A 14,742-nucleotide genomic window follows, 5' to 3' on the forward strand; every position below is an offset into this window, starting at 1 on the left:
GTCAACGCAGGCCCAAGTGATAAAGACTGACTTGGCACATACATCCTCCCTCCCACCCACACATTCACCCATAAGTGCCAACATCTTCTCTGAAAACACAAAGGCTGCAATACAATACATGATATTGGATGAATTGTATATTGTATTTTAATTCTGGTTGTAGGTCGCCTAGAGTGTCCGTTAAGTCGGACAGATAGGCGACTAACAAATAAAATTTTATTATTATTTTTTTATTATTATTATATGTCTACTCAGAAGGAAGCTCCATTGGGTTCAATAGGACTTACTCCCAGGTAAATGTGTATTGGATTGCAGCCAATGCCTGCAGGTCTTGAAAAGGTTTCTGCGCACACAAGTTGCAAGGTTCCAGGGATGACCTGGAGGCTGATGTTTTACTAAAAGAGACCAAGAACACATGCAGGAGCTTAGCTCATGCAGGACGCTGCCTTGTAGGAATGCCAGGTGAGCAAACCATACATTGTGCTTCTCTCACCTGATGTACCAGGCAGCAATGCTGCTACGCAGACTCTGCAGAACTCTAACAGGCCAGGGCAAAATACACAATTCTGAATGCCAAAATTTCACACTTACGAAGGAAGAATATAATCAGACAATTCTGGCCATCCCTTCCAGCAATAATTTCAATAAAGTTTTGAAGCTTGCTACGTAAAACATTATTGTCCACTCACAATTACAGCACAATCATGGCATCACCATTTTAGGTGGCTTGTTTGTTCGATATCCTGTCCCTTCAGCTGAACTACAAAGGCTGCTTACAGTATGTAATAATAAAAACACAACAGCTACAAAATTACAAACTCCCAGTGGCGCAGCCTAAAAAGGAAGCAGTGTGAAAAGGCTCCTGACTGGTATCAGAAAGACACTTACAGTTCATTTACATTTCAAGCTTCTTTCCAAAATGCTCGAGACTCAGATGAAATAGCAAAATCTCTGTCACCAGGAAAGATGATGTACCAATATCAAACAATTTGAAATGGATGGGAAGTGCCTATCCCATTCCAATCATTTTGTGTACATTGAATTCTTCTCTGACAAGAGTTGCCTTAATATCAAGTATCCCAGAGGCAGTGTGAGTCTAAGCTTCTTTAAGCTACACCAAGAAAAAAAAAAATCTTCGCTGGAAGATATGAGATAGTAAGTGGACATTTATGCTTTAAGTTGGATTCCTGTATTGAACACGGGGGTTGGACTTGATGGCCTTATAGGCCCCTTCCAACTCTACTATTTTATTATCTTTGCATGTCAGTTTCCTCATTAGGCTTGTGCCACTGCACTGATATGAGCTGGTGCATCTGGAAATGACTGGGGGGGGGCGTATTTTACATAAGTAGAGTTCCACATAATTCAAAAGCTTACTACGTCTACAAAATTCAGTCCAATCAAATTTCTTGTGTCTGTGAATGAGACCATTTATTGTGCATATGTTTAAATTTTATTTTTAAAACATGAAATGTAAATTTTTTTAATGTTCCTGAAGGATCCCAAATATGTCCCACCTATCTTATTCTGGCTATCCAAACAGCAATACAACTATTTTAACCATGTTTTCACTTGACACCTCCCCTCCCCCCCCAAAAAAGAGTTGTGACTGAAAGAGCTGCTTATCTGAGGGTCTCCTTTTGGAAGGAAAGAAGGAAAGAAAGAGTATAATAAACTCAATAAAGTGTTGGGATTGGATGTATGAAATCTGAGTTCAACGGTATGAACCTGGAAACTGGTATTTATCACTATAAGTTATCTTTCAGGATTGTAGTGAGAAGTAAATGAAGCCTACATGCTGCTCTTAAGCTTCTTTTAGATTGCACAGCATACAAGTGTGAACAAATGAAAATCAGTTCTCAGCCGTGCAGTTCATTGATCTTAGTTTAGTTATAACAATTCCATTCACACATTTTCATAGGTATGCAAGCAAATCTGGACCACAATCACATTTAAAACTGGTTTCCGTAAATTATTGCATCCAAAGGCTTAATTCATAAGGAACTGTGATACGCTGCACCTAGTATTATCAAGAGTTTACAGTAGAGCCCCACTCATACGGTGGGTCACGTACCAGACCCCCGCCAAAAAGCGGAACTTGCCTAAAAGCGGAACTCATTCAATAGAATGGCGCCCGATGCCTGAAAAACACCATAAAAATGGAACAAGCGCCGTATGAGTGGGGCCTTACTCTAACTGAAAGCTGATATATTAGCAGAACACCGCAAAGCGGGCTGCCAAAAAGCGGGGCCCTACTGTACTTGAAATTGCTGGAGAGGCTCATTCAAGAGAAAAGTGGAACCAGGTGCCAATTAAGCAGGTGGACCTATCCTGTCAAGAGGTAACAGGAATCATAAATAATGTGCTGTATAATTGTCAACAGGACATGATTCAGGCAGGGAAAGAGGCCAGCCTCACAGAGTATTTGCAATCAAAAGGAAAACGCTGTGCCTAGCTTCATGTTGAATGGTGGGTAACATCTGTATGCTTGACAGTGAAGCGTAAATATTCTGTCCTGCTTAGCAATGAAGATTTCAAGCAAAACCACAGCTGCATGGATGTTTCTCCTGATCTTCATGAAGAGACAGCATCTTTGAGTGCAGAAACCATGCTGTTTCCAGAAATTCCAGATTATGGAACAGATTATGACATCTTTAAGAACTTGAGCCCACATTCTTAAATTACCTATCAAAAGCATAAAGGCTTGAATTCTCAAACTATTTCTCCTAGAACAGTCTCCTCTGACTTCATAAGCATATCTGTAAGCAAACAAAATGTGGATCGCATCCAAAGTCTCTAGAAAGAGAGCCAACACACATCCGATTACATAGCCAGGAATAGGAGATAAAAAGAACAACCCAACCACCTCAGCCTTACTTTAATACACAAACTGCTGCTTGACCTTCCCTGGGTCTTCGCCCTGCTTATTTGAATTCACCTTAGAAGGAGAATGATTCATGTCATACCCTCTCACAATACAAGAAAAAAGATGGCACAAAACTATTTTTTTGCCAAACAGACTAACACAGTTACCCCTTTGGAAATAAAAGTTAAAATTACCCTTGAATCAGCTCAGGCACACTGGTCCTGCTATACTGTTCCATGCAAAGAAGCACAATCTCAAAAAAAAAAAAGTCATTTTAAAGCAGCATGTGCCATAATTGTCCTTGGCAACTGTTTTTATCTCCCCATAACAAGTTGGGGATCCACAAAGACTTGGAAGGAGGCAGCCTCTCTTCTCAACTCAAGCAATCAAACGAGCTAACTTCTTAAACCGAGAGGCACAGAATGGGAAAGGGAGGTATAACCCCCCCTACACACACAAATTAACACCAGCCAAAAAATTCAGTACTGTAGAGGTGGGAGGTTTTGGGGACAACTGTACAGCAGTTTTCCTCAGCCTGGTGCCTTTCAGATGTTTTGGACTGTAACTCTGTACATCCATGCAGGCTGGGGCTCATAGGAGTTGTAGCCCAAAAGCATCTGGAGGGCATCAGGTTGGGGAAGGCTGCTGTCCAGAAAGCTGTTTAGTCAGGCCCCAACCTGAGCAACTGCAATATCTCCTGGTGTCTTGGAGTAGGGGAGACGGGATGCAGAGCAACCATGCAGACAGTCCTGAACCTAACACTATAAGATGCTGCAGGGCATTGTGGGGAGGCTACTCTGTGACCCTCCAGACGCAATGGGACTCCAGCTCCCATCAGCCCCTACCAGTATGGCCAATGGTTAGAAAGGAGGGAATAAGAGATTAGCCACTCCTGCTCTTTAGGAAGCTAGGAAGGTAAAGCACCCAATAGGAGACAGAGACAGGACATAGACAAAGACTCACTCCTACTTCTATCATTCCAACTCTTAATAATGCCAGGGGATAGTGCTACTAACAGCTGCCTGATTGTTAGATAATCAGGATATCCTAAACTTTGGAGAATGTGATACAGCAGCTCTATTATCTCCATAGAGAGACTGTCTTGGCAAGCAAAACAAACAATCTTTCCTCCTAGAGTTGCTTAGTTCAAATTTGTATGGAATAATTCTGTGCCCCAGAATGTAACACACACTCCTGATGAGCCTAAGCCCAACAAGCTGCAGTGCTCAGGGCCCCTGAAGGCCGTGGTGGGAGCCCCCTTAGCTACCAGCTAACCCGACTGGGCTGAGAAAGCGATGCTGGCGGCCCTGGTCATCCTCGGTGGCACCAGGGCCAGAAGCGGCTGCGCCCTGCCTGCTTCAGAGGAGCTCCTAGGAGAACACATCCATACAGAAAGCCTCTCTCACGTGGGTGCCAACGGCAGGGGAACGGGGGCGCACAGCCGGGTCCCCAGAGGGCGCCTCATCCAAGGGGCAGCACCAGCAGCCCTCCTCCTCCTCGTGCTGCTGCTGCGCGTGTGGCCCTGCGGGAGTGCCGAGGCAGGATCGTGGCCCCGCGGCTTTGACAGCAGCCGACGGCGGCCTCTCTCTCTCTTCCCTCTCAGCGAGCAGAGATGCAGGTGCCCACGGGCCTCGTCGCTCGCTCGCTCTCCCTCCTCACCGAGGCGCGGATGCTTCCAAGGAACGAGCAGGGGAGGGACGGAGGGAGGGAGAAAGGGAGGGACGGAGGGAGGGAGAAAGGGAGGGACGGAGGGAGGGAGAAAGGCGGGCGGGTTGCGCTCGTTCGCTCCTTCCCTGCTTCTCCCGCGCTCTCGCCCCGCCGCCCTGAGCGCGCAGCGGCCGCGGCAGCATCTCCATCTCCTCCTCCTGCCGCTCCTCGCGGGGAGGCGAGGTGGGCGTGCCTGCCAGTCAGTCAGTCAGCAGTCAGTCAGTCTCCCGCGGCCCGGGCTGCCGGTCGCGAGGCAGGCGGGCGGGCAAGACGGAGGAGGGAACAGCCTCCTCTCCCTCCCTCCGCCTCCATCCCCAGGCGTCCTTTCCCGCCGGGCGCGAATGCAGGGCAGGGGGAGGGAGGCACGCCCCCGCGGCCCCCCTCGGGCGCGCTTCTTCTTCTCCTGCACGCACGAGCACGAGATCACCCGCTGCTTCCCTCCCGCCGCAGCCTGCGCGCGCCCGACCTCCTCACCTCTCCGCTGCCTGCCTCAGCCCCGCAGGCCGCCCGGAACCGGCGCAGGTTGATGCCGATAGTGGCCGAGACCTGGAGCGCCGCGTCGAAGCCGGGCGCCACCCCCGCCGCCGCCGAGGAGGAGGGAGGCGCGGCAGAGCCGTGAGGAGCAGCAGCAGCAGCAGCAGGCGGCGAGCCGAGGGCGGCGGAGGCCGAGGAAGAGCCGCCCGCCCCGCCCCCTCCGCCACTGCCGCCGCTGGTTCCCGCCGCCGCCGCGGCCCCTCCTCCCACCCCGCCGCCTCCGCCCCCTCCCGGGCGCTCCTCGGGCGGGTCCCCGCGCAGGCTGCGCACGGCCGGCACCCGCATGCGGCAACCCCCGAGCCCGCGGCGGCCCCAGCCACAGCTGCCGGGCCGGGCCGGGAAGCGCCACCGACCGCTGTGCGCCATCTTTACTGTGAGGCGACGAGCCAGAGAGCGGGGCCGGGCCGCGCCCGGGAACCTGCCTGGCGCAAAACCCGGCCCTAGGGGCGCTGCAGACGCGCCCCACGCATCCAGGTTCCGGGGCCCCGCCAGAGCGCCGCCCCGCGCCCTGCCTGAACCATGGCGAGCCGCAGGAGGCGCGGCATAACAGCGGCGCCTATGCATGGTCCAGGGCCCCGCCCGGGCAGCGGCATAGCGCAACAGCCGTGCATGTGAGGCGGCATAACTGCGCCCGGCATGCTGTGCGCGGGGTCCTAGGCTGGGCGGGGCTTGAGCCTCGCTGCGCCGCCGCTTGCCCAGCGGCCGCTCTGGGGAAGCACCTGACGCACCCGCTGCCGCCGCCCTTGCGAGGATGCCAAGCCAGCCAGCCTCCTGCAACCGGGAAAGGGCAGCAGGTGCGACGCGGCTGGAAGCGCTCTGCGCGTAGGCGGTCAGGAGCAGACACGGGATTGGCCGTTCTCACGTGCCAGCGGCCTCAGAGGGAGGACGAAACCTCGCTTTGCTGCGGGAGGGCAGCGCAGGGCCCCCTCCTGCGCCCGACACCCGCCGGCTTACTCTGCCCCCCCCAACCAGCTGGCGCACCGCCTGGGCGCCCAAGTATCCCCGCCCAGCTTGCCTTGGAAGCTCCAGGCCGCTCCTCCCACCAGTTGTCGGAGGCTCCCCTCCTCTTTCGCCCTCTTAGCCTGGCCCCAGGGGGTGATGCCCACATGGAGGGCCACTGTGCGCACAGATGCCACTCTGGCGACCCCCATCTCAAACAGCCCATGCCCAACAGACGACACATCGCTGGGTTGATGGCAGGGTTCGCTTTAAATGTCTGTAACGGGAGGATGGGACAGGTTAAGCCGGGGACTCACCAGGTTGGGTGCTCTCAGAATGCGCTGTTGTAGCATCCATAGATTGCTTCTATCCTTGCTGCAGGCTGTCTGCTTATCCAGGACTGTCCAATGGCCGCCATTGTAACCCCGGTAATGATCACTGTGGGGGTCTTGGGCAATTCCCCATCTACACTTAACAGGGCTGGATGAGGGGAACACATGGAGCAATCTATTCCAGCCCCAGAAAGATGCCATCATCCAAGCAGAACAAGGCAAGGCTGTTTTGCTGCTAGACCCCATAAGTGGCAACATTATGGGCCAGGCCATCACACCTGACAGAGCGGGGGTGCTTAGCAAAACCCACCTGGGAGGTTGCACCTGCTAAATGCAATCTGTACTCTAGGAATGGCTGTTAGTGCCATTGCTGCTGCTTCCAAACCCTCCCCAGTTTCTTTCCTGGAGTCTTCATCAGCAAGCCAAGATTAAGTTCTTTGTAGGCAATGCCTGCTGTGATGCTAAGCAACTGCACTATAACAATACTGTCATTTATCAACTGGAAAGGGTGGCGGTGGGGAGAGGGGCTTGCCAGGAGAGTGTGAGGAAGATTGGAAGGTCTCTTGGCACCAGACACCCAACTCTTTGCAAGCTGGGCCAGTCCCTAATTTGAGGTGTGGATTCAGATTTCTGGGCCCTAACAGAGACAATTCTTTTCAATTAAGCAGATTGGCATGTTATGCTACAGCATCTCCACTCTAAACATGAACATTCCCACCCACTTCTGTTTTAAATCTTGATGGCTCCTGGAGTGCTATACTTCCAATCAAGGGAAAGGAAGGGAAGCATCACACAGTCATCCCTCTCTGAATTCACATCCCTCCAAGCCTGCAGACTGCACTCATCAGCAACCAGAAATGGCCGTATTGTCCTGGATCACAGGTCCTAAATGCTAATCCCACCAGCTTCTCTACAAACTACAAAATGACACTAAGAATCAGGACTGCCACCTCTATGGTGACAACTCACACCAGAAGGAATTAAAGGGCATTGTATTAACTGGTCTACTATGTGACTTTGCAACTATGACTCTCTTCCTACAAAATCAAGGCATTCCTTTGGCACAAATTCAAATCTATATGGAGGTGAACATTGCTAAGGTATTAACAGTATTAGCGAGTGTTAACGGTAGGGATCTTTTTAGGAGCAAGTTGTAATTCAATGGGACATGAAGCCAATGCCTGCTAAATTTTCGTACTCATTAACAGCCTAGCTCAATCACAAACTTCCATCACATCATCTTAGGTTTCTTCCTCCAAGGGCTATAATCTGGCAGGGGTAATCTAGGGGAAGCGAAGCCATAGTTCTCTGCACTTCCACACAAAGTTAGACAATGTGCAATAATGAGATTATATTGAAAGCAGACAGGTTGTGCAAAAGTTCCCCAAAGTTCTGCTTCCAACAACCAGATCGCATCAGTTCTCAAGGAATTAATGATGTAGCTTTTTTTTTGCTTCTTTTTAAGTGAAGAAACCACTTCCACAGATGGCAATACTGATTTATTGTGTTTAGAAAGGTCTCAAGTCAGCCAGTCACTAGCACAGAGTCACGGCCAGGTTACAGCCCATTCATCCCTAGATATCCAATGACTACTGAAGCATTATCCAATCAAAGGCTAATATGGATACACAAACCCATCTGCCCTCGGTTTCAATTTCCCTTTTCTTGCTAATAGTGATTTCAGCTCATCTTTGGAAGCAGCTAACATTTCAGAACACAAGGGCTAAAAGGGGGGTCTGAGCAGGGCTTTTCTCAGTGGTTGCCTTGCCACTGAACACCCAACTGGATGCAACCCGGTTAAGTCCACCTCCTTGAGATTCTTAAATAAGTTTTCTGGAAGGAACAGGCTGATGCTGAAACTGAATTTTCACTAGTACTTTAAAGATTAGAAGTTTGTGTGTTATTTTTAAGTCATATTTTAATTGGCATTAAGACACTATGCGAGAAAAACGTGAAGAGTGGTTTTCTGCTAGGAAGCTTCTAGTGCTGTGGGGTGCCCAAACGCTAAAGCGTCAGGGGGAATCATTCTACCTACTCACAATTCCCTTCCAAGACAGGCCAAGCTACAGTACTTGCAGTACTTGAATGATATTTCCACAGACTCCAGCATCAAGCCACTTCTAAACACAAGGCAGCAGTCAGAAGGGACCCAAATCACTTTCCAGCCACTTTCTTTTGGGTGTTTATTTGAACCACCAACAACTGGGGGGGGGGGAGTATGTCAGGGCTCCTTATCAGCCTTTACATCACCATCATCCGATTCTGCCCCCAATTTGAACAATACTTGCAGAGACGACCACAATTTCATCTCAAGTGCCAGAATTTAATATTAAGACACCTTTAGGGCTCAAAAGCAAATGACTTTCAAACATCATATCCAATCAGGCCACGTTTGCCTATGATCTCGCCGATATAAAACCACATTAACACTTCAGTAGCCACCAAACCGTTCCTCAGAGCTTCCTGAAAGAAGAAAAATACATTTTATAACTTTTACCACGGTAGCAAAACATCCATGCAAAACACAAAACCCACCCCAGAAACCTGTGGCAGAATACATAACATGAACACCACAATGACACACTCAGGTTCCTGTGAAAAATTTCTGTCCGTAATTCTTCAACAGAACAGAGATAGGAGCAGATATTTGAGCGTTTCATCTGATGTCCCACAATTTCCAATATCTCAGCCTCAGGAACAGGCACGATGCAAATAAAGTTTTGCAAGGTACACCAACTATCATCCATAAGATCACGAAAATGAAACTAGCATAGCAATTTACAACTGGCTTTGGGACTTCCAACTGTTGCAGGCATCAAAGTCCTAGACAAATAGGCTACCAGCCAAGGTGATGTCAAAGGCTCAGCCCACCTTCCCAAGAGTTAAAAAAAAATATATGTCACAGTGTTTGCATCAGGGTAAAACACCAAACAAATGTTCAGGCAGCCTTTTGATTGACAGTACTTCCTGAATTCACTTTTTATGCCCAGCCTGATACAGTTAGCTACAGCATGGATAGTGACTGTTCACCTCTGGCTTTTAGTTACCTTAACAGTGAGCTGTGTGAGGCGGCCCGTCTGGAAGCTCTTCACCAATCCTTTCATACTGTCAATGGCCTTAGGGATTTCAGCAGGAGTTGGGGGAGCCAACTCAACTTTGGCATAGTACCAAAATGTGGCCAGGCGAGGCCTTGAATAAGTGATAGCAGCTGGAAGAGATATGAGCAGAATGAGATGGAGAATAAAAACAGCAGGTGTGCCAATCAGACAAATATTCATATATCACCATAAACTGAGGTCCCACTGGATGCAAAGATGGCACAGTTTTTTTTGCAACAGGTAACACTACCACCACTGAACGCCTGTGCCCAGTGGGGGCGCATTGCCCTCAGCCTATGAGTAATTTGCACATTGTGGCCATTGAGTGTGAGGTCTTGGGTGGCAGTGGTGGCTGCAGCCCATTGGGGCTGGGAGGACAGAAGGCAGGGAGGTCAACAGTACACAGAGGCAGAGCCAATGGCAGGTGGAGCCAATTCACTAATGTTCTGCTTCCATCCTGCTGCTGAGTTCTACAAGGAAAACCAATACTGAAAGAGAAGGAAGCTGGCGCCCTCTTGAGTGGTGGTATTAAGGCAGGCAAGGGCTGGCTGAGGGCAGACTGAAGTTGGTGGGGCCCTTTTCACCCTACTGGATCAGCCACCACTTGTCTTGTTAGAAAAGTAGTCCAAAGCCCCAGCACTGGTCATGTGTAAGCACTAAGGCAAGGCAGCACTTGGGATTTTTCTAGCCCTCCAAGTAGCTGTTTTACACACTAAGGACAAAACTTGCAGTATCCAAGTACTCAGTGGCAGAACTCACTTGACTGCATTAGTACATTTAAAACAATTTTTTAAGCACCAACGTTTGAAATAAAGTGAACAGGGCAATTCCCGCCCCTACTGGCAACCATTATGAGTTCCTGGAACAGGCTGGATCGCCATTCACCAAGCGCAGCTCCTACACAGGACGCGGTGGCGACTGAGGCGGGAATCTCCTCTGAAGGGGTGCCAGGTTTATACGAATCATTCTCTCCCCAGCTCTGCCTGCCCAGTGCCATCATGGCAAGGTTTTCGAAGGCAGGTCAAGCCAGTCTTGCTCTCCTGGGGCCCCCCTGCCGGCGTCTCAGGGTTTTATTCCAATGCCATTCGCTTCAGTTTTCATACAAGCTTTTGCCGCTAGCAAGGCCGCTCGGGAGCGGCGGAGTCATTCGCTCGCGAGAAGGCGGCAGCGCAGTTCTGAAGCACCCCTTCTGGCATCTCAGCAGTTCGGCGCAAGCCTCAAGTGAAAGCGCCTCCTGGGCGGCGGCTGCTGCTGCTATAACCCCCTCCCTGTTCCCTCCAGAGGAGCCCTCCGAGCCCCCACCGCCAGAGCTGCGCTTGGGGAAGGAAGTACAGCGGGGAGGGCCGCACCCGCCAAGCGCGGCGGCGGCGACACCGCCGCCCGGGGAAAGAGGAGCAGGAGGAGGAGGCCACCCACCCACCGCCCTCCGACAGACCGACTGACTGACCGGAAACGAGCTTTGGCCCTTTGACGGTGACGGCCGTGACCAGCTTCTGCGCGGCTTGCGCCATGCTGGGCGGGCGGTGATCCGGTGTCTGCTCCTGGGCGGGCGGACAGGAGCCGCTCGAGCGAGGCCCCCTGAAGGTCGCGGCGAAGGGAGGCGGACTGAGGACCCCGCCGCAGTTGCCTCAGCCGTGCCGGGCTACCTCGCCCGCTCGCCCTGCCCAGAAGGAGGCCCTGAGGTGTTGAGCCTGCCGGCCTCTCTGAGTAACTGCTGCCTCACCCGCCACGTATCGTTTTCTTCATCTTCTGGGGTTTTGTGGCGGGCATCTCCCCCCGTTCACCTACAGGCAATTGTCGAAGACACCCGTCCATTTTGGGCCTGTGCACATGCGCTCTCCACGGGCGCTGCCGGGGGAGGGGTCTGGGAGCCTGTCCCAGCCACGCGCATGCGCGGGAGCGCCATCCCGCTCGCGGCCGCTTCCCGGGGAAGGAGGACCAGCCCTTTTGTCCGAGGTCCGGGCGAGGGAGCGGGAGCCGGACAGGGGGCTGCACCCGAAAAGGCCCTGCCTGCATCCACAGCTGGCCTTTCCCCACGCAGCCCCTCACCCTAACAGCTGGCAGAAGATGCCCAAGAACAAACTACAGGGCTGGCTCCAGGTTTCTGGGGGCACCGCGTATCAGGGGGCCCTTGACCCCTCCCTTTCCTCCTCAAATCACATTCCTCCTCCCTTGTGGCCCCGCCCTTTTCAAAGAAAACATTTTCGCCAATATTCCGACCCCCTTATAAAATAAACATACAAAATTTTGATATATTTTAATTGGTTGGGGTAAATCTACCTATTTTGTAGGCCTCAGCTCCTAAGAATTTATTCTGGTTTACCACGTTAATGATAGGCAGATTATATGAATAGCATCAGAGCCTGGGCTCTTCCACAAAATGTACTGAGAAACAATTCTCATTTTTCCGTTTCTGTTGGCTTTTCTACTTTAATGTTTTCACAGACAAAATGTGTGTGTGTGTGGGGGGGGTTGAATCCATCCTTTCCTGTCATTTGCAAAGATCTTTGAAAAAAGCATTTCAAATAAACATTTCAATTCTCACATAGGAAGCTTCCTTATACCGAGTCAGGCCATTGGTCCATCTAGCCCAGTACTGTCTACGGACTGGCAGCCGCTCTCCAGAGTTTCAGGCAGGAGTCTGTCCCAGAAGGTCTCTCTGGTTCAGTCCCTGATGGCACCTCTCGTACCTGGAGATGCCACTGGGGGGCTGAACCTGAGGGACCTTCTGCCTGCAAGGCAGATGCTGCAACAGCCCTTTCCCTGCACACACCATTTACTCAACTGTGCTGAGATAGTAGGAGGCATTCTAGAATTAATCTTAAACTCCTTACTGCCACGTGGCACTAACAGAGCAGCAGGGCAAGCCAAGGACAGAACAGTAGATTAAAAAGTTAAAAATTCCAAATTCTCAAAAAAACACATTCACAATAAATTCACTTACAATTCACCTATAAAGAAGTGTGTATAGTGTACAATGAATTCAACAGCGCTTACTTCTGAGCAGATATTAGAACAGGCATTGGCTCTTTTTCAGCCCCTTCCCTCAGCATCGCCTCGCTTCTGCCACTAAGCGCCACGCCTCCTCCCACGCCCCAAACTCAGACAGGCCAGGCAGCTCCTTAGCAGCCGTCGTCCTGGCACTTCTCTTTCCCGGCAGCAGCGGCGCAGTATAATAATAATAAATAATAAAATTTTATTTTTCAGCCGCCTATCTGTCCGGGTTACGGACACTCCAGGCGACGAACAACAAGAATAAAAACAATCCATATACATCAACATAATCCAATTTTAAGCTAAAAAACATTCATTAATTCAATTGTAACATAAGTTAATCTGTCCCAATCTTGTAGGCCTGCCTGAACAGCCAGGTCTTCAAGGCTCGGCGATAGCTGGACAGGGAGGGAGCCTGTCTGAGATCGAAAGGGAGAGAGTTCCAGAGGGTGGGGGCCACAACCGAGAAGGCCCTCTCTCTGGTCCGCACCAACATAGCTGTTCTCACCGGTGGGACCGAGAGAAGGTCTTGCGAGGCTGATCTCGTCAGGCGGCACAATCGGTGATTCTGGAGGCGTTCCTTCAGATATACTGGGCCGAAACCATATAGGGTTTTAAAGGTCAACACCAACACCTTGAATTGGGCCCGGTAGACAACTGGTAGCCAGTGAAGATCTAATAACACTGGGGTGATATGATCCCAGCAACAGCTATGCGTAATCAAGCATGCCGCCGCGTTCTGTACCAGCTGTAATTTCCGGACCATTTTCAAGGGTAACCCCACGTAGAGCACATTGCAGTAGTCTAAGCGAGAGGAGACCAGGGCATGTATCACCTGAGGGAGCAGGTGAACAGGAAGATAGGAACGCAGTCTCCGTATCAGATGTAATTGATACCAAGCTGCCCGGCTCACTGCTGTAATCTAAGCCTCCATGGACAGCTGGGAGTCAAGTATGACCCCAAGACTGTGGACCTGGTCCTTCAGGGGTAAACTTACCCCATCAAGCATCAGGTCAGTAATTCCTAACTTCCTTTTATCTCCCACAAGTAATACCTCAGTCTTGTCAGGGTTCAGCTTTAGCCTATTCTCTCCCATCCATCCACTTACGGATTCTAGGCACTTGGACATGGTATTCACAGCCAACTCCGGTGAGGACTTAAAGGAGAGATAGAGCTGAGTGTCATCTGCGTACTGATGGCACTGCAACCCAAAACTCCTGATGATTGCTCCCAGCGGTTTCACACAGATGTTGAATAGCATGGGAGAGAGGATAGAACCCTGTGGGACTCCACAATGAAGAGGCCAAGGGTCTGAAACCTCATCTCCCAATGCCACCCGTTGCTGCCTATCCGAGAGATAGGAACGGAACCACTGCAAGACAGTACCTCCTATTCCTAATCCCTCTAGGCGGTTTAAAAGGATACCGTGGTCAACGGTATCGAAAGCTGCTGAGAGGTCCAGGAGGACAAGGAAGGTGTATTCACCCCTATCCAATGCCCTCCGCATATCATCTACCAGAGCAACCAAGGCTGTTTCCGTACCATGACCAGTCCTAAAACCCGATTGGTATGGATCTAAATAATCCGTTTCCTCCAAGTGTGTCTGTAATTGAGATGAGTTGAGCAGGACAGACGCTGCAGAGCTGGCCAGGGCTTGCCTGCTCCGACGCCCGCTGATTCCCTCCTCTGCTGCTGGCCTGCGCTTATCCCGGGAGGGTCCACCCTGTGCGAGATCCTGGGCTCTTGGGCCAGTGCCCCACCTGACCATGTGCTAGTGCTGGGCCTGAACAAACATTTGGTGTTGGGCTGGGAAACTGACCAGTGGCCAGCACAGCTGCCCCAGAACTGGCAAAATGCATTCCATGCGACCTAATAATCACTCTGCTGCAGTATTTTGCAATAACTGCAGCTTCTTCCAAGGGAACCCCCACATGCAGCACATTGCAATAGGCTCAGTTGGGTGTTAACCCTTCACTGTGAACTGTGACCAGGCTGTCCCTGTCTGTCTGGGAGTTGGGCTTTCAGCTGGAGCTGGTGAAAGGTGCTTCATACTGCAGAGTTCACTCAAGCTTCCTCAGAGAAGGCCAGATCTAACAACAGCTCCGCGGCAGTACATGAAAGGTTGTCTCACAGAGAGCTGGGATCTCTTCTCAAATCATCCTAGCGTGCAGGACATGTTGCAGGAAGCCAGATTTCGACTGGACATCAGGAACAACTTCCTGTTAGAGCCATACGACAATGGAACCAGTTACCTAGAGAGGTAGTGGGCTCT

At 50.9% G+C, this 14,742-nt stretch overlaps 2 protein-coding genes across 4 annotated transcripts in view; both read right to left on the reverse strand.

Annotated features, from left to right (window-relative positions):
* Positions 1 to 5,611, reverse strand: part of KMT2A (lysine methyltransferase 2A) — a 54,579-nt gene extending 48,968 nt beyond the window's left edge. The window contains exon 1 of one of the 3 annotated variants that reach the window (XM_061593194.1): positions 5,048 to 5,610. In XM_061593194.1, the coding sequence (XP_061449178.1) occupies positions 5,048 to 5,473 (426 nt within the window). In that variant the 5' untranslated portion in view covers positions 5,474 to 5,610. Of the gene's footprint in view, positions 1 to 4,272; positions 4,506 to 5,047 lie in introns of those variants that run through there. The other 2 variants (XM_061593191.1, XM_061593193.1) reach the window with 2 other exon arrangements.
* Positions 5,612 to 8,680: 3,069 nt separating this feature from the next.
* On the reverse strand, positions 8,681 to 11,278 carry ATP5MG (ATP synthase membrane subunit g). Its single transcript, XM_061593195.1, has 3 exons — positions 10,924 to 11,278; positions 9,426 to 9,586; positions 8,681 to 8,841 (listed from the first exon to the last, which is right to left on the reverse strand). Exons 1-3 carry the CDS (start codon positions 10,985 to 10,987, stop codon positions 8,743 to 8,745), a joined length of 324 nt encoding a protein of 107 aa, XP_061449179.1. The 5' UTR covers positions 10,988 to 11,278; the 3' UTR covers positions 8,681 to 8,742.
* Positions 11,279 to 14,742: the final 3,464 nt, after the last annotated feature.

This window comes from Rhineura floridana, chromosome 12 (assembly GCF_030035675.1).
Source record: "Rhineura floridana isolate rRhiFlo1 chromosome 12, rRhiFlo1.hap2, whole genome shotgun sequence".
Lineage (NCBI taxonomy): Eukaryota > Metazoa > Chordata > Lepidosauria > Squamata > Rhineuridae > Rhineura > Rhineura floridana.

Bases quoted from the DNA above. Each gene is read 5' to 3' on its own strand.
- ATP5MG (XM_061593195.1), bottom strand. From the start codon at position 10,987: ATGGCGCAAGCCGCGCAGAAGCTGGTCACGGCCGTCACCGTCAAAGGG. The intron at 9,587-10,923 runs GTCAGTCAGTCG...TATCTCTTCCAG, and splicing joins AGGGCCAAAGCTCGTTTCCG to CTGCTATCACTTATTCAAGG. The intron at 8,842-9,425 runs GTAACTAAAAGC...TTCTTCTTTCAG, and splicing joins TCACACAGCTCACTGTTAAG to GAAGCTCTGAGGAACGGTTT.